General features: G+C 39.1%; 1 protein-coding gene across 1 annotated transcript in view; it reads right to left on the reverse strand.

Annotated features, from left to right (window-relative positions):
• Positions 1–4,818: 4,818 nt before the first annotated feature.
• LOC104963117 (importin-11-like) overlaps positions 4,819–25,320 on the reverse strand; it is a 55,137-nt gene continuing 34,635 nt past the window's right edge. The window contains 6 exon segments of the mRNA XM_010791679.1: positions 4,819–4,972; positions 11,580–11,701; positions 12,295–12,408; positions 12,826–12,921; positions 14,812–14,892; positions 15,096–15,173. Coding sequence (XP_010789981.1) covers positions 4,819–4,972; positions 11,580–11,701; positions 12,295–12,408; positions 12,826–12,921; positions 14,812–14,892; positions 15,096–15,173 — 645 coding nt within the window.

Genomic DNA, 25,320 nt, shown 5'->3' on the forward strand with positions numbered 1-25,320 from the left:
GACGAAAGGATTGTTACTCTCCCTCTCGGCAAGCAGGACAGTCTGACTCTCTATTGATGTCGAGTCACTCCATTCCTCTGAGACGAAATCTATCGAAATAGATCAATAGAGGTCACCCAGAGGAAAACCAAGTGCGTTAAATAACCTCTTATTTACTTTTTGTCCAATACTTTATGATATACTGTCACTTTCGTTCTTATGTCAAAATTTGTCCAACTCACTAGAACATTTTTATAGGTATTTCTCTTTGTCTTTTAGACAAATGGATATTTAAGTAAAACGAGAGGTTTCACGTCTTAACTTCGTTCTGGTAGTTTGAAGGAATAACTCATACCACGCTATATGTGTTTATGAGGACATTTACCTCCGTCCGAACACGTTTTGTAACGGTACTCTAACTCTACTTTTTAGTAAAAGGAGGATCTTACATTGTGCAGTAATATTTTGAAACTATTTCAGTTAAGGTTAGAATTAGGCCGAAGTCTGAAGGATTTTGGTTTTTATTTTTACAGGAAATCAACTATGAAGCGTAATTATTATGTTTATTATTATTATTTATTAACATTTCATATATTACGATTCTTCTTTTCCCGACATGGCGCAGTTGTACATGCCGGTGGAAAGTAAAACTAACCAAGTTGGTTTTCTGCCACGAAACGTGTAGGAAGTACGTTGCGTCACGACAAGGAGTTATGTCGAAAAAGATTGGTGGTGTCACCGCTTAAGGGACACATTTGTAACGTTAGGTTCAGCAGCACACTTGTCAAAATAAAGTTCGAGAATGTTCGAGTTACCTGTTTGTATACAATCGTATTCTCCTAACAGTGTACCGGGATCGTGTGGCTAGCGTTCATGTGGTAAGTACATCCGTCAAGAGCGGATGAGCCGGGGGGCTTTTAGTTACACGTACTCCATTTCCTCAGCAGAGCGTGCTTCTATGCGGAACACGACAGTAGGAGTAGCAGTGACAGGGACCTAAGGATGCTGCCAAGACCGGTGAACCGAGCTTGCGACATCCGGACTTAGGACTAGGGGTAGGTTTAGAGAGGTTGTTAACGAGTTTTGAACGAAGGGGAGCCGACTCGCTGAGGCTTGAGTGTTCGAGGGCGGTACTAAAAGCAGGCTTACTCCGACGCCAAAATGTTTTCACTTGCAGTATCTACTGCAGTGCTGATCAAAAAAGCCTATTACACTGATGACACCGCGTTATTACCGTACGGACTGCTTATTATCGTACAAAACTCTATTGTTTTCTCGATATTTATAGTATAAATGGCCCCCTTAGTAGCGACTAAACGAAGTCCCATACCAAATTTGTATTTACAACTCGACCTCGGACAGGAAATTTTATCTTTACAATGGTATAGTTTCAAAAAAATGTCTATTGGGTTGAAAATAAAATTAAAGTTAAAAAATACCGGTTGGGTATTATTAATTATGATATTCTAATATGTTATAGATGATCTGAAAGTAGTTTTTATCACACAACCCGATATCGTCGGGGACTAGAAGTCTAGGCAACATTTATGACTCCTAAGACACAGAGGAGTTACTCCATATTTGACGGAGACATAACCGCGATTTTCTCTCTCAGACAACAACCTCGTCGGGATCAAAAAACCAACTAAACCTGTGGCTTCCTGAACATACTCATCTCGGGCGAGGACGGTGCAGAAGGGGGATCTATCTAGTTCCGACTCTCGCGAAGAAAAAGTTTGTTACCACAATTATGGGGTACACTTTTTCGACCACTGAGTCAGCGAGAATACGGGTGGTAGAGCAGTAACAACGAGTCGGTTGTTACCTTCTTTCATAACCAAAATTTTCGATAAACTTGTATCCTGCTTTTTTTCATTTTGACCTGAGACCCCGGTCTCCGATCACCTCTCTTAACCATGCGTGACGTCGAGGAAACTCCACGCAACCACGACCGATTTCCTCTGGAGACTTCGACGATTTTACGGGGCGTGATTTGCAAATGGCACAACCTGAGATTCGACACAGACCCGACAAACCAGGGTTATATGCCGACATCACTATATTCTAAACATCTCATGTTTTGCGTCAGGGATCAAATGTAAAATTAATATCAAATCGTTTGTTGAACAATTCGTAAACACTAGTCGATTCACGTACGTTGTAACAATTTCAGTGATTCACACTGTAAATTCTTGACGATCGGTCATAGAGAGGAGTTGTTATTCCTACTCATTTTTGCTGTTTCCTTTATTTCTGAAACGTCTGCGAACTTGACTCGGCGTTTCCCAAACGAACACTAAGAGAGACGTACCGACTACTTGGGTTAGACTTTATCGTCCGTCCGTCCCGACACGTAATGTCACGCGTCTCCAAGTCGGAAAAATCACACAGACACACTCACTTACGAGTCGACAAGTCTTTAACAGAGGATCGCAGGTCCAAACACACTAATAATTATCGTACTCAACTTTATAATAACACAAACCGTCCGACGTACGACTACTGGTGCAAAACTCCTTGCGGTTCGACTTCACTACTACTCCTCGGCGGTTGACTCGTCCTCCGTTTCCTTCTTTGACCACGTCCACTTATATGATTGTGTGTAACATCGTCAACTTATTTCGGAAACATAACAAAATTAACATTATACTGTAAAAATCTAACTTACTCGAGGTTATAAACTACAATGAACAGTACGCCGACTTCGTATTTGCAGGGAGAGGAGGACTATCAGGCGAGAGCCCGCGACATCATCGAAATATTCGATGTGGACCGGAAGTATTTTGTTATATCTTTATTAGAATTGATTTGAATCGGGGTAATAAATCTCTGCGTCATTTATACATCGAGTAGACGGTCATTCGTGTCTTTTCTACCAGGTGATGCAGTTAAGGGTCTCCCTTGTCAGTTGGTCAAAATTTCCCGGTGGAGAGTCGAAGTTTTCGAGACTGTCGACGAAAAGTAGTACGTGTGGTCACTGTAGTGACGATAACCTACGACGTACACATGTATTATGACGCATCGCGAAGATCAGTGATTTTCATTCGTCGTCCGACAACTCATGAGAAGTTTTAGCCTACAGTATGGGTTAATAGTCCTGTTATCCGTTAAGCTAACCAGATGCTAACAACAACAATGCAAATAGTGAGTTTGGTAGAAATATACTGTATAATAGTAAAGTTATTTAAGAAGAAAATGTTACATTATAAATATTCCCCAAAATTATTCAAAAGCATATTCTTCCAAACTCCTTGCTGTAGTATGACCACCAGGAGACTATTGATGTGTGTAGTGAGTTTGGTAGTAATAAGCTGTATAATAGTGATTGAATATTATTGTATTCTCTTTTTTGGGAGTTGCACTTTGCAGACGGTCCCTGAGCACTCGTTTCTTCTCCGGCTGCGGATAGAGACCAATGTAATGTGCCCATCTCGCAGGATGGCGCGTATTGGCTTTTTTTTAATCAAAATGTGATTGTAGTTCGTTGTCAACCTTACCACGGTACTTAGGAGAGGTCATTTGTGTCTGAATAACGTTTTCATGAGTTATTGATCCATGAAATCGGAATCTTCCAATATCGTTCCAACTTTACTGAACTAAGCCAGAAGACCGTCTCATTTCGTAGACCGCTCGGTTTGCTGTTCCTTCACTTTATTTTTATATACATTTGTTTTGGACGAAAACTTAGCGTGAGGAAAGGCAAGTGTGGCGTGAGTGCGTGAGATATGGGTTAATTGCGTGACTCGCAAGCTCAATGCGTGAGTGTTGGCAGCCCTGTCTAATATAATAATGGTACAATGTAGTTGAATAAATTCCATAGTAGTTAATCAATCAAATAAAGAAAGCATTCCGGAGCATTCCGTGGATTGTTCCTATCCGAATTGTGGCAATGTTTCGCGATACAATGAGGCATATTTCAATAGAATTGTGAGAGTAACTAGAGTAACAACATGAACAAAGCACATACGTCAATTTGTCCTCGACACCAAACGCATAGTTCACGTCACTTCCGGTAAAATAAGTCATGTGACTCGTCAAAATGGCGCCGCCCACAGGGTTGATGTTATTTCGGTAATTAATCAGCTTAAAATCACTGATAACGTCATCGGATAAAAAAAACTAAAAAAAAACTGGCAGAGACTGGTCTGTTTTATCGGATGATAATTATTTAAAAATGTGTGTCATGAGGATTCCCTCCCTTTAAGAATTTTGTAGTTTAACTTTTCTTTTCAAATTGTAATTACTTGGGTTGAAGTTATTAAAATATTACACAGTGATCCTATTTGCCATTCATATTGTACATGATTTATCCATGGCAGCAAGACTTTCTTTTTTATTCATTATCACAAAAGAACAATTCCAAACGATTTATGATAAGAGATTGATTTAGCTTTTACAGAAGATGGACACAATGACAATACTGACTGCTTTCCGTCTCAGTTGATTGCATTAACTGTGAAACAACAGTTATTAAAACAATTCAACACATCAGCTTCAAACTAAGAAACATTTATCCTAATCTTTCTGCCCAATCTTTTAGTTCACACTGGAGTATTCAAGGAGCTTTCATGTGCAGTAGGTTAACATCTATAAAGAAAAGAGCACAATGCTCCTAGGAAAGACAGCCAGAGGGGAGAGTGTGTCACATTCAAAGGGGGGCTGTAATGTAAGGGACTGCTTTTATTGCAAGAATTTACATTCCTTCTTCTTGTTTTTGATATATCACAGCAAAAACCCAACAGCAAATCTGCAGTGTCACAGCTTCATAACAACATTTCAAACATCTTCATGTATCATGCATGAGCTTTCTAAAACTAAAATCTTAATTCACTTGTGTGTTTAAGGTTTAACTGTATGATTATTTCTTAGTTTTCTCGTAAGAAACATGCATACTTACTCTTTGAAGGTGCCTGTTTCAGAATCTTCTGTCATAACATCATGCAGCGCCTCTACGGAGATGTTGATGATGCCACAGAACTTGTCCTGGATTACACTGATAAAAATATGACACACTCATTAATCATAAGGTTCAAATGCAACAGTTGTGTGTTTGTGTGTGTTGAGTGAATAGCGAGATATATATAGAGGGAGGGTATCTGTTTAAAGACGCAAATGGTCATCAAGAGCATCATGACAGCAGAGAGCAGCAGTCTAGGTAAGATCCTGTAAAAAAAAAACACACGGCTATCCAAGGAATAAGGGTAGCCTATCTATGACCTCTATCAAATCACGTCATAAATACGTGTCAGGACTAATTGTTTGTGTATATATCTGCACTCACAAATGTTTGCACTGAACTGGCACCAAAAAAAAGCGCAAAAAACCTTCATATGGGAAAATGTTGAAAAACATAACTTTTTTGATCCCACATAAACATGTTCCCATTGCAATGATAAATCACACATTTTAATGGTAATTGTCCAGCTGTAATCAGAGTTTATTGCCTCACTTGATGTGTGAACAATAAAAGTCAATGAGGCCTTTACAAACAGCCCTGCAGCCTGCAAGTCTCGTATTCATCGTAGTCACTGGAGTGATTCTTCCAGCTAAAGAACATTGCAGAGCCTTATCTAGCTGAACCGGAGGTTTTTTTTTTTTAAATATGCTCGCTCACAACACCCACATCTCATGCTTTGAGACCAGCAGTAGTGATTGATTAATTATTTGAATCATTCTTTGAAAAAAAATGGAAAAGATGGAAGTGTGTTTCCCATGACAATAGGAATAAAAAACAAAGAGACAAAGAGCATGTATGTGGAGTAGGGGCACTGAGGCATCAAAGGTTCTATCAGGCGGAGTGCTTGGCTAGGTAGACCCCAGGCAATGCTGGATGAAGTCCACTGAGCATGAAGTCGGGCAAAAAACTGAAAGAAAGTGCATGACAAATACATACCCATCCTGTACACATAGAGCTGTCTCTTATTTATTATGAATGGGAATCGCTACTGAAGTATTTACGGTACTCATATGGTAAATATTGTATAAAGGTTATCTATAAGACATTCAAAACATTAATATAACAACACTTTTTAACTCTGTTAAAGATATAGTGGAGTAATTGTGTGCTGAGCAGAGAACGCAAAAGTAATATGGTGGTTACAGATGAAAAAGACTTCCCAACCAAGTGCGCTGTTGTGGAAGCATAATGCCCACCCTCTGGGTAGCACTGGTAGCCCTGTCAGCAATGTGGCTGTTTGAACTGTTAGTATTGTTAGCTACTAGCCAACATCTCAGCTGTTTCCATGTTGAGAGCCATTTGGAGGCAATATTCAATCATTACATGTCACTTGTTAGAAGCTTTTTCCCAAAGCGACTTACATACTTTGGGAAATGCCCACAGGAGCAATTTGGGGTGAAGTTTCTCGCCCAAGAACACAACGACATGCTGACTGCAGTGGGGATTGAACCAGTGCTCCCCTGATCCGAAGATCTGAATATGAAATTAGTTTTGTATAAAGTCCTTTCAAGGATAAAAAAGGATTTTCTCAAAAGAGAATGGAATATGTTCCAGGTGAATTATATAAAACAGTTGGTTGTTCTAACATTTCACTAATAACATCCTTGGAGTGTAAAATACATAGCTGAACACCTCTTCTCTCAACTTTAACTTCTCAAATTGGCAGCCATAGCAACAAATGGTTCCAGGCATTGTATCAACGATCCCTTATCACACATTTAAACATGCCTGTCAAATTCAAATTCTACCCAGGGCCAACACTTCTCCACTGATTATTCTCTAAAGGCTGACTAGTGTTAGCTGCTGCCATTCAAATCAGTGCAAGAGATACATGATCTGAAAGCTGAAGGTCTGCATGCGAAGACAAACTGGTCGCAGCAATAGAGTGGTGCAGTGATGACAGACTTTTGTAGGCCCTTTTCCCCTTTAATAGTTTATTTGAAAAGGGACAAATAAACGACCCAGAAGTACTGTAAGCTGCATTCAGCCACTTGTTAACAAACATCGTTTTCCAGACACATAAGTGGGGTCACTGCTGATGTATTTAATGTTGTAGAACCAAACTTAATCCGTCTCTTAAATTTGTGTAAACCACAGACCTTATTTAGAGCTATTTTCGTGGTAAAAAACAAAAAGTGGTAAAATGCTAACTCACTTCCGGGTTTTAGGCACCACTCTACAAGATCAGAAACACCGTCTCTGTGTCCTCCTCCACCATGAACAGCAGGAGGCAGCGGTTAGTGGCCTGTGAAGGTTGCACAGCATTACATTTGAATCACTATTAGAATGTGTATTAGTCCCGAAGCACAAGTACTATACTGATTTATGTGGCGAGTGCAATAAATCAGGACTAAGGATTGTGTCAAGTTAATTTATGTTTGTTACAACTTTTGCATTAGCAAAGTGAAAGCAAGGGGTATGCTATTTTGTATTGAATACTTATTTGAAAATATTTTCTAATAGCAGTAGTGAGAAGATATTTAGGACAACTTGTCTAATGTCACAGTTGGCAAAGATATTGATATATTTGTAATAATTGACTTATCATTGCATGCAAATACACAGATATGTATGCATTTGGGGTTGTCCTTGACCATAGACATTCTTAGTCAACTAAGACAATACGATTTTAAAGAGAAAGGGAGATGTGCTCATAAGTTTCTGGGAAATAAGTCAGTCAACACCGTATAACCCTATAGCACTTAGAAAGTCTTGTCTTATTTGAAACCATTACAAACTTGTTATGACTCTGTTGTGGCATCAGCCATTTTCTAAGGTGTGGCCTGCTGGGGCAGCAGCATCTCGGCTGCTGACAGGAAGAGACTGAACAGACTGGTAAGAAAGGCCAGCTCTGTCCTGGGGATACCTCTGGACACTGTGGAAGTGGTGGGAGACAGGAGAATGGCAGCCAAGCTGTCCTCCCTGCTGGACAGTGTGTCCCACCCCCTCCAGGACACCCTGTCCTCACTGTGCAGCTCCTTCAGTGACAGGATGCTGCACCCCCGCTGTCTCACGGAGAGATACCACAGGTCCTTCCTTCCTGCAGCGGTCAGACTATACAACCAGCACAGCCCCTAGTAGACCCCCCCCCACACACACACAGACCCTTGCTGTTAAATACTAACCAACTATGTGCAATATGTTATAGGATGTGTATTTTTGTAAATTGTGGAACTTTTTATTTTTATTATAACTTTTTATTTTGTACTTTAATACTTTTTAATGCATGTAACATTAAGCTGTCTGTGACTCTTTTTTTAATGTTTAGTTGATTTATTTACTAATATAGGGCAGCCCTACAATGCTTATATGCAAGCTATAACCAGGAGCACTTCTTACACTTGTGGTGTTGTGTTACAAGAAGAGAGATCAAATGGCTGAATGTAGTAAGGCAAAATGAACAAGGAGAATATTTGATTCCTTTGCACGTAGTTCATTTACAAACTTTCAGAAGACCCCAATATAATGGCGATTAGACAAAATGTGAGCACAGCAGATCCCAGCCATAAAGATGTGCATATTGATTTCTTAAGGTCCTTGTTCTTGTTGCTTTTCCATCGTTAAGCAAACTGTCAGTGGTGATGAACTGGGAGTGCCAAAAACATGGCTGAACAAGAGGTTCTGATGACAAAAGCAGTCTTGGGTGAAAATAGCCTCATGGCTGTGCATGTTAATACAAAGACAAACATTCTAGTGCGCTTAGATTGCACAAAAGTTTTAGAAAGTTCGAAATACATCTCATCAAAAGGACAAACAGGTTTCCTTCTTTGAATGCATGACTATGCTATAACTAAGCAAAAAAAGAAGAAGTTGACAGATCCAATGCAAATCTGTTAAAAGTGCAAAAAGTGAAAAAGCATTCTGTCAGATGCTTTGACAAGACATTCTGAACGTGATGAACAGTGATGCATCATCTGAAAACAGGAAGGATGCAATTTTCAATGGCAGCACCTACTCTGTAATATATGATAATAGCATAAACAAATGATCCATCCCTCTCTTAAATGAAGCAGACACAAACTGCAAGTATATTAAAGAAATGTTATGATTTCTGCTCCACCAGAGTGAAGCACCCTATCCAACCATGAATAACAAGAAATGCACAAGTGAATACTTAAACCACATATCACATACCTGCAGCAGTTTCACACCCCTGTAGCGTTGCCTTTTTTACATTTATCCCTTGAAGCATATTCAATGCTGGACCACATTTTCTATTTCAGACATGAATTTGAAGACGTAAAGTTGGAATCATAAATGTTACAAGTCAACTGATGCATGGCTAAGGCTACTAAAATTAACTCTGCTAGTGTCGGTTTCTGTTTATTTAACTTATTTGAAGGAAGAGCCCTGACTGACAACACACATCTTTATAACAGATATCTATTCTACATAAAAGCAATTATTGATATGCCTTATTCCTAATGCCCAGAAACATCTATAAGCCATTGACCTCCTGTTAATCACCTTCCATGATCATATGTTTTATCATTAAAAGAGATAAAAAACAAACTTCAAATGATAACTACTGAGAGCGTTCGTAAATTGAGTATCTAAAGTGAAAAGACACACTTATCAGACCGCCTCGTTAAGTCACATACAAAGGCTAAATTGTTTTCAAACATGCTCTTATCTCCCGTCTGCTACACACAACAGCTCATTTGTGGCACTAAATGATTGCTAGAAAAGCTTCATCTGTCTACATTTACTTGTGATTATTCAATAATACTTTTGAAACAAAAAATCATTAGGGTGAAAATAAATGGTTTATCATGTACATCTTTAAGATTGTGGTTCGTTGTTCAATACCAGTAACACATACAGTACAGTATGACTTTGGCTAAATACCTCACTTTGTTACATCGTATAGAACTTTTTATATATTGAGCCATAAGGGCAGCTACGAACAAGATATGGACCTCTTCTGATTTTTGTTCCGACTATATGAGAGTTGATTAGTCATGCAGCACTTAACCAGCCGTTGCTGTCATAATTAATTTGCTGTTGAGAAGAGGATGGGGGCATAACATAGGATTTCATGCCTGTCTATGAATACCATATCTTCATTTCAGAAAATGGAGCTTCACAAAATCCTGATCAAAACCCGCAGCACCAAAGTGAGATGGGACATCACAAGAAAAGCTCATCATTAAATCCAACAGTTACTCCTCTGAACCACTTCAAGAGAACTTTTCCTTGGAAAATGAAATGAGAAAACTCCTTTGAAGAGAGAATAATCTTTTTTTTTCGTTTGGTAGTTGGCCTTCCTGAAGTTCTGCCACATTGAGGTGTACAAAAAAACACATTTGTCAAGAGATAGTTTTTGAAAACAATAGTTGGAGCACAATAACATGCTTTGACAACATGTTGGACTTTGCAAAGAGCTTTTTAAATAACTTCCATTTGTTTACACGAGTCGCACTTACATGCTTTGGTTACTTTCAACCTCAGATTTAACTAAAATACTTTCTGCTCTGACTATTTGGCGCTTGAAGTAACTGTCTGTGTTGTAAATTTCACATTTAACAACCTCAGAAGATTTATTTGAACAATAATCCACCACATTTTAAATAGTTGTGCTACACATATACAATTATCTAAATCATTCCACACAGGCACAAAGGGAAGCCCAAACATAACTCACAGCAGCAGAGGCACAGAGAAATGTCTCATGCTCTTGAATAAACTGGCTAATTTACACATTTACCATTCACTGTGCATGTCTCTCATAGACGGCCCAGAAAGAGAGGTGTTAAGTTAGACAAAATAGAAATGAATAGAACATGTGTAGGTGTCTAGAGTAGGGATGGGTATCGTTAAGGTTTTAACTGTACTACTACTACTACTACTACTACTACTACTACTACTACTACTATCGATACCGCTTATCGATCCGGTCTTTTAGCGGTACTCTAATCGGTTATTAGAAGAAAAAAAAGTTAAATCAACTAAACAAAATTGTAAACAAAATCAACATTGCTTTTTATTTAAAGGTCACCTATCATGATATTTTTAGGCAATAGCATAGGTCTCAGATATATAAAAAAATACAAAAGACATGTCTATGAAGTGTTTTGGTCAACAACAAAAAAACAGATCACCCATTCTAGCCATGCCTCATGTTACGACCCCCTCCCCATCCACTAGGGGTCTCTGCGTTTGGGTTCTGCTTGCTCGCTCTTGTTTGTGTTTCAGGTGATCAACCTGATGAGTCACACCTGGGCTGTCAACATAAAAGGCCAACACCAACCCATACTGCCCTCTCACTCTTCTGTTGGACACGGCCGCGTCTTTGTTTCTGCACATTTCACACACCCATACGCAATAGTTACTGATGACTGACTTACACATTTGCTTAGGTTTCTTTGAAGTCCTTTGGTTTTTGTTATAGTAAATAAATATCCTTTTTGTTACACTTAACTTGTCTGGTCTCCCATCTTTGTTGCAGCCTAAGAGCCAGGCCTTTTTTTTTTAAACTGAAAAATAAACTTGTTACGCAACACAGATCTCTCAAAGAAGGATAATTCCAACAGCTATAGTCAACAACAAAAAGCTGAGTAATTCAATGTGTGAAGTATGTCTCTTCACTTCCCGCCAGTTCAAAGCCACATCTGCACATAAATGAATGACACATGTTTCTCACCTGTTGTCGGATGGAAGAAGGGAAAGCAGAGCCAGAGAGGACAGCTTCCTCCTCTCTGGCTGAGTGATGTTGTCCATGCGGTCGACCCACATCTCTATCACACTGCCAAACAACTCGTCCATCTGATGAGGAGAGAGTGGGGGAACGGAAGTGGAGACACAAATAGAGCGTCTTTGAGTTTCCAGAAAAGCGCTATATAAGTCCCATGTATTATTATTATTATTATAGAGGACATCAATTAAATATACAAAGAGTTTAAGAAAGAGTCATATAAAAAGAGACTGACAACCTAATATACAGTGTAACGATAGATATTATTTATATATTTAAATATGGGTCTACTGTTTACATAAAAGTGAACAAAGTCAAAACACGAGTGTGTGATGAGGAGACAACTCTTAAAGATAAAGGCAGAACGTTAAAGGCACCCTGAGGCCATTTTGTGATATTGGGCTATATCAATTAAAATGTCTACAAAACAAGTAAAAGTCAATGTTGCTCAGAGAAAAACAATATGTCACGGTTTCACGGTGAATGGATGACCACTCAAAACGAGACGTTCTGAACCGGTTCCCACTTTCAATTCCTTGGCTCATTACGTTGGCCTCGTTCAGAGTTATCCCTTTTTAACGGGCACTTTGCATGTTGTGTCTTCAAATATTCACAGAGACTTATGCTGAGGAGACAGAAACGAAGCGGGAACATCAAATCTCACCTTCTGGCTGCGATCCGAGGCCATTTGAGTGAGCAAAGACAAGAAGAAGCTGGAGTTCTGGAGCAGGACGCGACCCATAATTCCTAGGTAGGTGGACATCACCACAGGATATCTCTGTACAACACACACACACACACACACACACACGCAGCGATGTATATACACAATCACTCATGTTGACGTGGAGACATAACCATGAGCAAATGCTTTTACATAAAGTAAAGTTCATTAAGCATGATAAGGGGAAAGATGATGGGTCTACTGACACAGCAGAATCCTTGAAAGGCATCCTGTGACCCTTAACTGAGCTGATCAATGAACACCACTATACAGTCTCCATAATAATTCATTTTTCAGTGACACGAAAGGGCAAACTGAAAGTAGACGCTGGAGCAGGACACTTTATTAGGATAAGATGTTAAAGTATTCAGTAAATTACTGAATATGCACCATAGGGATTATTACACATATTTTCCACATTGTTCCATTTTTCATTATTCAAGTTCTGATCCGTGTTGAGGTAAAACTCACCTCACCGTCCACGATACCTCTGAAGACAGCTGGCAGCAGGGGCTGGAACATGTGGGCTCCCAGTATGGGGCTAACCTTTAAAGCTATCTCTACCACCTGCAGAGACACATGAACAGGGAGGATTAGAGACGGTACTCAGAGAGGAAAGTAAGGAAAGTAGCAAAGAGAAACAGAAGGGAGAACTTGGGCCAGAAAAGGAGTGTGCCAAAGGAGAGGCAGTCGGTATCAGACAAAGGATGATATAAAAGGCAGCAAAGTGTGGGAGGTCATGCGGGGCAAAAGGGAGTTAACGTGAGCTTCATTTTTCAAGAGATAATACAAGAGTGTAGAAAAGCCTCCTTAAAATTGAGGGTCTGACCTACAATGTGCAGCAAGGTCATTTCCTTAAGTTTTAGTTTCCCAAGAAATTTGCATGAGCATTTAAGGTGAAATAAAAAGAATAAGTACGGCAACAAAACAGTGCCACAATACGATGAAATGCTATATGTTTTAACCAAATGCATTAATAACGATATTTGCGAAATATTGTAGGGTTTAATATTGGTGCTTTCATTAAACGTTTATAAATATAATCTATCATCAGTATTGAAAAAATAGTGGGTAAAAGTAGAACAGCAAAAACATTCTGGTAAGTTCAGCTTCAAAAACAGGGAAGAAAACACTTCTGTCATATTATAATATCCAAAATATTAGATGATATCTATCTTATATCCAGATATTTACAGAACATTAATTGTTTGCACAGCATTACCTGCAATACATCCTAACCTTCATGAAGGCCATAGTATTCTGAAAGGTTCAGAAATGCATGAGCTTGAAAAACACCTCAGTCATATTTACATTTAGCCACAAAAACTAATCTGAAAGGACAGGGACGGAATTCAGTTTCCCCGATCATTATTCAGGGAGACTGAACATCATTAATCCAGAATAAAACAAAATGATGATGCAACACTTTAACATCACAATTTGCAAATGTAAGCCTCAAATGGGAATGTTTAACTGAAAGGTCAGCAAACACAGAAGCACAGGGACAGGCACTGAGAGGCTATATCCGTCTCTGTAAGTGTGTAAATACATGTGAACTTTTCAAAGGAACACAGGCTTATTACTCTGATCCCTATGTTCTCAGGGAGGCCGTGTGTGGCGAGCTGCACGGTGTGCACGCGGTGTGCACACCGTGTGTAGGTTGACAGGTTTATTGTCTGCTGGCTCTCTCTTTATAGAACAAAGGATTAGCATGAGCCAGATGTGCCGTAATGCCACTGAGCTTTACTAAGCTAAGCTAAAGCTCCTTGGCATTCTGCATACTGAAGCGGTGAAAACAACATATGTGCACACTCACATGGACACACACACACTCCCATGGACACATACAAGCACTCACACGAACACACACGCGCACACTGAAGTAAACCAAGAAAAACGTAAAAAGTATTATCCTGCTAACCTTAACCCATAAAAAAGTACTTATTTTAAAGTTCATTTGTCATTATCTTATTTAAAATTTTCTTTATGATAATCTATTTTTAATTGAAGAGTTAAATTCAATAAACGTTGTGTTGAGTTTCCTTAATGCCTTTTCTGTAATGCCATTCAGATTTGTGGCCCAATTAAGGGGCTTGTGGGAGCCAAGGGTTAACCCTAGCATCCACCCCTGAGTACAGAGTGAAAAAAGACAGTTAGAAAGTTCCTAATTGTGAATGCTGGAAATGAGAATCTACTAGAAGTGAGAATATCAAGGCTCCTCTTGCAATATAACATAGTATCAATTCACAAGCAGCGCTGTCTGTTTGTTTATGGGTGTGTGTCTGTGTGTGCTGCATTTAATGTCTATCTTAGCGAACATGCTGCTCAGCAGGCCAACCAAACAAAACATCACTATGGTGGAACTTAAGAAGGGAGAGTGAATAAAACAACCCTGAGAGAACAAGAGAATCAACAGAAGTAATAAAGTTATGTGGAAGAGGGATAGGGTGAGGGTACCTTGAGCACTTGGACCTGCCCCTCATCTGTGATGTCTTTCAGCAGAGCGCAGAAAGCTCGGCACAAGGATTCTGCATAGTTCTGAAGAAAAATATAGGCAAGGGGGAGTTTTACATTTTACGTGGATTAAACGTTTTACTCGATGTGGATTATATTGCAGTTTAAAACTGTGTGTGTGTGTGTGTGTGTGTGTGTGTGTGTGTGTGTGTGTGTGTGTGTGTGTGTGTGTGTGTGTGTGTGTGTGTGTGTGTGTGTGTGTGTGTGTGTGTGTGTGTGTGTCTCACCTGTAAGAAGTCTGTGGCAGACAAATATAAGTAGGCATTAACGATCTGAAAGCAGGTTCGCATGTTCTCCGAGCTCATCTCTGAAACACAACATTGGATGTTAAAATGACCAATTAGACAAACAGGGTTTAATGTATGTGTAGGGATGGAAAATAATTATGGAAAGTCATGTATGTAAAATGATAGACGAACTGGATTGTGTACAACAAGCTTAACTACCGGGGTTAATCTCGTCCATATAAATAACATCAAGGTTTGTCTTTACGCTGTAACAGGTGCTTTGATGTTTTATCGAAACATAATTTTGAGTGCTTCCGTTTGTGCTCTTTCAAGCTGAAAGGAACTTCAACCAACACAGAAAAAAGGTATAAAACACAAAGTGTTAATTTTAGAAAAAATGCTTTTTGCCTTCAATTAAAAAATACACAAGTGGCTGCTTATTTGCCAGCAATTAGAGGTTGTAAGAGCTGGTGAGATTCTACTAAAAATAACTGAAGCTTAATTGTTAAGCATGCTGTTGCCTAATTATAACAGCATGAAATCCTTTTTGTACCTTGTCTTGTTTGTCTGATCTTTGCCTTTTTATATATATATATATATATATATATACACATAAATGTGGGTGTGGTATGAGCAAGAGTGCATGAAGCTTGGGAGTAGGAAATGGGGAAGAGGCAGCTGAGCAAAAATATATTTTGCTGAACAAAAGGGGTTAAGGGAGAGAGGGAGAAGTTATGGTGTTTTGAGTCTGCTTCAGACCAGGACGAGAGAAAACAGGACACAGAAGAGAAGGCTGATCTAGTTTGCAAATAGAAAGCGTAGCTGATTAAAATAAGGAAGACATGAGCAGTATGAGACAGAATATACACCAGAACTAACATATAGACAGAAGGATATAAGCTTTGATACTAATATAAGCTGGCATGGTAACAGACCTTAACACCAATAATAGACTCTGCGGGTAATACGGAGACACACGGACACACACATAGGGTGAGAGGTCAGGAAGAGAGGAGAGGGGACTGAAAGACAGCTGATGGGCAGACAGGAACTAAGACGTTAACACACACATCTGCATGCCAACAGTCCAAACACACACCGAGCATATAAACCAAGACTATCATCTGGGAAGTGGCCACGAAGGCTCTTTGAGTTTAAATCAGGTTAGCTTTGAATACAAGGCTATGACGGCAATTATGTGGGTTATATGTTGGTGTCTAGGGCCCTGTTTAGATGTGTGTTGACCATCATCAGGCGGTGAGAGGTAATCATTAAGTTAATGATGCTTTCTATCTCATTCCAGCACTTGAATATGTTCTTTTGTAACCAGTCTGAAGCTCAGTGCCTACCTTTACAGAACAAGGTCATTACCATTGTCTATCTAATTTTTTTTTAATGTGTGTTTGCCATATATATATATTTTTGTTGTATTGAAAATCTTGAAAATGAAATATATATATTTTTTTTTAAATGGAATGGGAGGAGAATCACAGTAACTGGTAAGTACTTAGAGGACGTCCAGTCTAACCATGCCAGTGCAAACAGGTTAGAGTTGATGTATGCAATATGTTATCCCTAGCCATCTGCCAGTCGCAGTGAGGTAATGAACATAAAGTGTTCTTCTAGCATCTGTTATGTGTGCAGGTACATAATGTATTCCAGGGCCCTATTTTCTAATTCAGTCAGCACATATAAATATTCAACACAGCCATCATAGCAGGGAGCAGCATTACGCTAAACACAGGCACTGTGCAGGCTGGTTAGGTGAGCTCAGATCAAGAGAGGACACTGATTGATTTTAAAACCAATCAGCTGCAAAGATGTATTCAAAAACAAGAATAAGTACAAACAACAGAGAGTCATGGTGTAAAATGTCAACGTGACATTACATGTGCATTAAAGGAATTGTTCTGATGTTCCCGTTGTTATTGTGTGTAGTATATTGTAGCATGGGGCGACAGACAGGGAAGGATGATAGCTCCACTCCAAATGCTTCCCTGTGGTCAGGTAAGGCCATTATCTTTCTAAAGAATAAAGCAAAGGCAACAGATTGCTTAACAGTGGGTGAACAAGGACACTGTGTCATCGGACAAGGAAGCATGACAGTTCCGCGGTAGTGGAGCCAAATAGATAATCTTTTTTTGTTTTGGTGCATTTTGTGACTGCAACTATTTCATCATACTAACTAAAAGGCTGCTTTATCAGTGTCTGTAGTACAAGGAGTAATACACAAGGGAATCTACAATGCTGTCCTTATTTGTATATTATATAAGTGACCTTCAATGATATAAATCAGTAAAAACAAACCTATAAAATATGGATAGGAGATACCTGAGACTTCACCGTTGTATGGGTACTGTGAGGGCTTTACACAGATACAGTATGTACTGCTGTTTGGGAAATAGATACACCAACTACTTACGACAAAACTAGAGACTTGCTCAATTCATGTTTGAGGGATCTGTGAAGAACATGACAACAGCTGCACTACTGGTGTTTTGTATACCAGCAATTGAGGGTGGACAAGTTTACTACCACTTAAGTTTCAAATAATTGTGTTAATTACTTTTGTAAAGCATTTGAACATTCTTTTGTGTCACGTTTTCATCATTAAGTTGATGTATAACTGTATAGTATCTGAATTATTTAAAAAATAAGGTGACTAAAAATGGCAACCAAAAGCTGAAGCCTGGTTGCCAGCCTAGCAAATACTTTTAAAAGTTAGCGTTGAGCCCTGTTTGGGGATATATTCTTATTAAATCAAAAGGGTGTAACCTCAACAATGCAGCTCAGGTAAATAGCATCTGTGCACGCCATGTATTTACAGGCTAGGTACAAATGTTTCCTTGTATTCAAGGAATGAGGCAATACATTCTAAACTAATCAACCTGTACTGAATTACTTTTGTTGTGTCCTAAAGGTTAACAGGGCTCTGTACAGTTATATTCACAACAGTACGACCCTTTCAGCATCAAATATTAAAACTAATAAAAATGCATCGCGCAATTCCTACAAGCCAATCATGCAAATTATTATGCACTGCAACAAGAAAAAAAGGACGTGTTTATTTACTGTATGCAAACAAACACAACCTTGAGAAAGGGCAGTAAATAGTAAAGCACTCAGAGAGCAGCGATGTCTGAGCCGTGTCAAACTGTCATGTACACTACACTCAAACAACACACAAGCATGCGTGCACAACCTCTGAAAAACCCACAATACTCAGTCAACACAAAGGGTTGTGCACTTGCATATTATAAACTAATCAGTAAATAACAATAATTGACATACTCTTCTTCATATGTTTAGATTGTAATTCAATGTTTTGTGCATCTGAGAAGCAGAGGAGAAAAAAATGGAGTGCAGATTTAAACAAGCTCTTAGGCTTGATATCAAAGTAATAATGGTTGTGGGAAGCAAGTCTCACAGCTTCATATCACAAAGTATGGGAGCTAAACACATTAGTCATCATACTGAGCCAGACCGTGTAACTCAAACAAATTGCGATTCGACGACAGGAAGAAGGCTTTAAACCTCTGGTGCTGGTGACATATGCCTGAACAGCTCTAACAGCAACCCTCCAGCAACAGCTGATCAAACACTTAAATCATTGCTTTGAGCTCAGACGCCACCAGTATGACTCCACAGGCGCAGGATGATACAAATATGTAAGGGACCGTTTATGAGCGAGATACAAGACCACGGGCACATATTGAAGGCAACTCCAGATTAGATAGCAGGGAACCATAAGCCTGGACTGACACATTTAACAAAAGGTTATATCTGGAGTGAAGTGTGACCCCAGGAGGAAGAGTCCTAGGACAAATCCTGAGACAACGAATGCCTGGTGCTGTCGATGAAAATAAGCAATTGTATGTTACATACAATACTGCACCAGCTTACACTAAATCCCTATTTCTCTGGGGAGAAAATAGGGCTTTATACCCAAGAGGGTGTGGGGATGATTGTCATCCTAAGAATCAGTAAAATCATAAACTTATTTTATGGTTGGTTTATTTCAGTTGGAAAAATGTTTGCCTCAACTCCATGAGCGCTGAAGGCGAATGCTGCCCTAGTTTTAGGAGTCTTTGGGTATTTTTTCACTTAATCTCACATGTATTTTTACAGATATTTGACTTTTTCTTACTTTGTTTACTATTATTCTCATCTAAAAAAATATATTGCAGGTGTAATTAGTTGTAAACACTTAAATAATAATGCAATCTGACTACTTTTGTTGGTAACTCAATAGGGCACGTTGAAGTGCGGCCACGGCTTTAGTTTTATTGGATAGGATTGGATTATATTGAAAAATATTTTATAGTTTGTTCTTCCATGAAATGTAATAGAAAATAGACACAATTTAAGAAACCTTTTAACCCCACACACACACACACACACACACACACACACACACACACACACACACACACACACACACACACACACACACACATCTGTGAAAGCACTGATTAAGCCTTAGTACATCCTTCATAGCCCTGGGCATTTGCTGCAGAATCCGCCTCGGTTATCAACATTAACAGGAAAATGAGCCTCACATCTGACTGATAGAATAAAATGCCTGTAATGGTTGTTGGGGACATTGCTAAAATGTTGGTCATCTCCCAAACCAATTTTGGCTTTACAGTGTGTGATGGGGATGGCAATGTTTGCTAAATGATGAAAGTTCACAGATACAAAAAAAAGAAGAGCCAAAATATGTACTAAAGTGCCATAAGGACATAGTGTAGTTTGAGCCTGCCATATCGAACATGAACTGAGTAAAGCCCTATGATGGAGGTTTACAAATGGAAAAGGACTATTTTATTTTTAAATGTATATTCATCTATTCATTTAAGTTTAAATGGAAATATAGAAAAGTTAGAGGGACAACCTCAGGAGAGAAGTCAAACCATTTGTATTGTGCTGATGATTTTGCATTGCTATCTTATTAAAGCTTAACTCCTTAAACGTATTCTTAAGGGTATAACATTACCGCTGCAGCTTTCCAGAGACAACCTAATCTGACAGGTTTTACAGTACACAAAGGACTCATTGCGAAACATAAAAACAACATGATGGTCAGCTCCCACTGGTGCGGGAGTGACTGGAGCCTTTGAAAAATCATGGACGAGTAATCAAGCATGAGTAAAGCAATAATAGTTCAGCAAGGGATTCAATGAAGTAGCAACAAAACAGAGACAGTTATGTATGAGATGAAAAAGGTTTCTAGCGCTGTGCATCTCATACAAGTTGCAGCAACAGCAGCTAAAAGATTGATCAGGTTCAAAGGATCAAGAGATTTAGAAGGATACAAATATATAGATAATTACAATATCAAACTTTGAGCAACAATGAATGCACTGGATACAAATAAACACACTGCTACATAGGTTTGCCCCAAATACACTACCATTCAATCTACAGTACAGGAAAGAATGGCACTGGTGGAAACAATGGTTAAAAAGTGATATGGACAACAGTGAACATACAGTACACACAATAAACATTAATAACAAATGAGCAGGAACTAAAATGACTGCCTTGGAGATGTACGTCTTCGCCAGCAGCCGGTCAAGTTGCACTTTTAATAAATGCCTGTCCTTAACATAATTTCAACCCATTACAGATTTGTATGAAATAAACCTAAATGATGACCAAAGATGTGTGTTGTAAAGTTACGGTGATCTTGAACATTTAAAACCTAAATCTAATTACGGTAGCTCAATCTCGAGTCGAAATGTGTGCCAAACTTGAAGAGATTGCCTGCAGGTGTTCCTGATACATACGGACAACATGGCAAAATAGGCTGTTTGAGCGTAGGGAAAAGATATTGGGAGAAAACAGATTCTAGGATCACTTGATGAGCTGCAAGACCAATTAGATGTGTTTACGTACATTTTCAAAACTATATGCTTTTCTAATTCATCCCAATTTTGCTGAAAATATGGGCATATATATGCAACATCTGTGATAGCGGTAATCAGTCATTTATTCTAGTTGAGAAGCCTGTTATAAGAGATTGTCCTTTGACGGGGATGTCCAGATTGATTCATGGAGCACATTAGCTGGGTAGTTAACTACGAGACCACATTCTTTCATAGGAAAAGGATTAAGCTGAAAGCTCTCAATGCAGCATCATTGATCTTTATGAGGGTGGGGTGACATGTCTTTGGCTGCCTCAGTAATTGCTAACTGATGGGATGATCATGAAGCAAGGTTTTGCATTCCCGGCTTTGTGCTGTTATTACTCTAAAGGCCCTTGAGCAATGTTGTAATGTACATTTAAACTGATATCAGTATGGAATCTATTAAAGTTATTTGCCATTTAAGTTAAGCAAAAATCCCAAAACACTTAGTGGTTCCAGCCAGCGTTGAACATTTTTCCACTTTGCCTCAAATGTTTTAACACCAGCAGAAAAAGAAGGACCATGATCATTTGAGTTAGTGTGATTTACCATTATTTTAAATAATTGAAGTGATGAGCTACTGAATCGATGCCATGGAGCGCTTGTACTCTACTTTTCTGAGGTCAAAGCCAAAAAATAATTTTGCAAAAAAACAAACATTCAAGTACTTTGTGTGGTTTGACATGAAAAGTGATCGCAAAATTAGTAACGCTGGCCCGTTTCAGACCTTGTAATAACACGGGTGTTGAGTGATTCAATTACAAGTGAACAGCTGTAAGTACAAGTCCCCAGGTTTTCTGATATTTTCCCATTACTGTGTTAATTTGTGGTTGCTGCTTTTTTGAAAAAAATGTATTTCCTCCATGTTTCAGACTGAAGCCCTCTAATCATTTATTAGACATGTTGCATGCCTTTCCCTGGACAGATTTACCTTGAAACAGCATTTTCTTATTTGTATATAAAATGAGGTTGAAATGAATAGAAATTCTAGCTCCATCACTTTCTCACACTAATCAATGTAATGCCAACAAGGAAAACAACTTCCATGCTGACTCTCCATCATCGGCTCGGTGCAGCACACAGCTGAATAGTGTCCTAGTTCAGAGTGTGGTGGCAGTGATACAGAACGTAGTGCAGGTCTAAGAATTTACCAAGGCAAGGCTCTTGACATTCTAATTAGGGAATTTGCTGCTCTAGTTTTGCCGTGATAGAGCGGGGCTCTTTATCGGGCCGGCCAGGCCACACACCTGGCAGGCTGCGACAACATACAAAGCCAGACAGTCTCAATGGCCCACATCCCGCCTCTGCTCTCTATGAACTAAATGAATGGACCACCAAATGTTGTAAAAACCAGCCAAAGATGATGACTGACTATTCTGACAGAAAGACAGAAATCGAAAATCCAAGGTAATTTCCTAAATGCTATTTTTCTAAAATTACTTAAATAAATGCATGATTGTTAAATGTTAAATGATAGTTCACTAATTAGGCGTTCAGTGTAACAAGGACGGGTTTTTACGACTGTTTGCAAATTCGTTCTGACCTTTGACCATACTGTAACTCTGTGCCATCATCATTTATCACAGAAGCTTTGACCTCTAATACTTGCTTTGACAACTTCATTAGCTTTAAACTTGATCAAAGGGGAAACAAATCTTTTTCAAAATAACAAGAGATACAAAGACACGGGGCGAGGGGCCGGGCGCTACAAAGTGCTAACGAGCAGCTACAATACTGTAGTGGTGAAACCACACATTGATAGCAATAGATTATGATAAAATAAGGGACACTATAAATAAGATAAAGGACATAATAATGACGTAAAGGACAAAAGCATGACATCAGACTACGACAGAGCTTTTTGGAGAGGAGAACGAGGATTTGGGTTGATTCAGGACAGTGAGAATGTGGAGGAGAGAGTTCTGACAAAGAGGGAGGGAGCAAAGGTGGATACTCTTAACCTTAAAAAAGGAGTCAAGTTGAGAAGAGAATATAAGATTGCTAAAAATGTGAATTATGATATGATCAAAAGCATCAATATATCTTCCAGATTCAGTGTTCAAATTATTCTCTCAACTGCTTTTTGGAAGTCCATTAAAACACTCTACGAAAATACAGGATAAGGAGAAATCATAAGAGGAGAAGTAAAAAAAAAATTGTTAGCGTTTTACAATCTACCATTCTATGATAACTCTTTATAAAAGGTCATGTGACATGATTAAAAAGCTTTGGAACAGCTAGCAAATTGAGTTGAGCAAGACTGTTTTCTAAATTCTTAAACAACTTGTATCAGTCAAGTAGGAAATACTTTGCAGACTATCACAGCAGATAAAGAGTTAAAGTTATTTTATTAATCTAAGGTGTATAGCTAGATCTATTATATAAAACGTGTTACCGTTTTGTCATGCATCAATCTCAAATTGTTAAATTACTGAATCGTCTTCTGTTGTTTTCAATCCACCCTCTTGGCTTTACAGAGGACTGCAGGTTAGCACGGCAGTGGTATACATTAGAGTAAGTAAGAATGATGTAAGAGCAGCATCACAGCTTCCAGAAGATTCCTAAGCACAGAGGGACCATTCACTGAAATATTAATGCACAAATCTGACATGCATAAAAAAGCTAAATGCTTGAAAGGAGGAAAACATACCTATAAAATACATGTGGCTCTTATGTTGGGTTTTTACTTTACTAATGCCGTTAGCTTGTACCTGGGAAGATGTGAAAGGTTTTAATTTATTCGTATTAATGTGTCTTTCACAACTAGAGAAAAGCTCATGTCCGTAGTATTCACAGAGAAGGATGAGAATAATAGTAACATTTCCCTGAGGTTATGTGGACATAGGAAAAACATTGTAACACAGGCTCTTGTCCGATCACAAACAGAAATGTTATGTTCTTTTATAGGGATTTAAAGATATTACAAGTACAGAGCAAAATTATTCCTTTTTGCTAGGGCTGCAACTAAGTACTATTAAGAAGAAATATTATTTTCATTACTCGTTAATCTGCCCAAAACCCCAAGCTAACTGTTAAACTATGATATAAACAAGGGAACTCAACTATTGATACTCTACTGCTGACTAAACATTGCCTGCATCTGTTACGATCTGAGATAAATGGTTCAGACAAATGAGAGATGTCTGCAGGTTAATCTACCAGCTGATATACAAAGCACGCTATCAAAGTGTTCATCATTAGTGTCTTTCAGTCATAATCAACTCCACCCTATACATCCTTTCTTCTGGGATTTTGTGCTTCCAGCTCCATCTGATAACCCCCAGCGTTTCCGCCAGGGGGCCGTCTTGCCGTCATTTGACGCCCTTCAGCTCGGGACGCCCTGAACGCGAGCCGAGGGCGTCCAAAAATATTAATAATTCGAGAGAAGATCGAGAGTTTTTATCACTTGAAATGACGAAAAGGAAAAAGGACAAGGACATCCCGCTGTTGGAGGGGCAAAGGAGTCTGGTGGGATTTTTTTCGGAGTATTGAAGATCGTTTCCCCGACATCCAAGGTGCTTGCTACAGGACAACACGGAACGTACGCGATGAGCGGGGGGGGTTGGGGTTTGAACTGGTGAGGTTCTAAAATCAGATATATTTTGTTGTAGAGCACAATCATACACCCTCTACGCGTTCAAACGCAGGTTTACCACCTTGCTATTGCCTCCTTCCTGTTAGTTATGACATATTCTTGGGTGACGCCGCCGGGGCCCCATTGTCACTACATGGTTACATTGGCCAATTTTTGAGATTCACCGCTAGCTCCAGAATTTTACATCCTTCCCCAGAAATTTTTCCAGACTTTCCATAATATAAACTGAAGTCTAGACGTTATATGGGACATATTACATTTTCTCTTTTACATCAGGAGTAACGGAGTGGTACTAACTAGATTCACATAGTTTTTATGATTCACGTGTTATTGGTCGAGAGCATAGTGGACTATGTTTACCGACCAAAAGTTTGGTCCCTACTCTCCGCCTACACTTTAGCTCTTCTTCCGCATGGTATTTCTCTTTTACCTCCTTTATTCCCTGTGTACAAATTTATTGTTATAATGTTCTTTATTTCAGTTATAAACTGTCTATTTCCCAATCCCCAGTCACAAAGGCGTCTGGTCCCGACTATCCCGGCATGGTGGGCTTCGGGGCAGGGAATATGCTATGACGAGAAAAATGCAATTCACTCGCCTAGTAAACCGAGCCGAGAGAATTTCGCGGCCGACAAAGCCGAGGTTTTGTCGAGAAGTTACAATGGTGTCAAAGATGGTGCCTCGGAGTCAAAGCGGGGACGTCACGAGCGTCGAGTGCGCG

Source organism: Notothenia coriiceps, unplaced genomic scaffold (assembly GCF_000735185.1).
Source record: "Notothenia coriiceps isolate Sejong01 unplaced genomic scaffold, NC01 NC01_scaffold00035621, whole genome shotgun sequence".
Taxonomy (NCBI): Eukaryota; Metazoa; Chordata; class Actinopteri; order Perciformes; family Nototheniidae; genus Notothenia; species Notothenia coriiceps.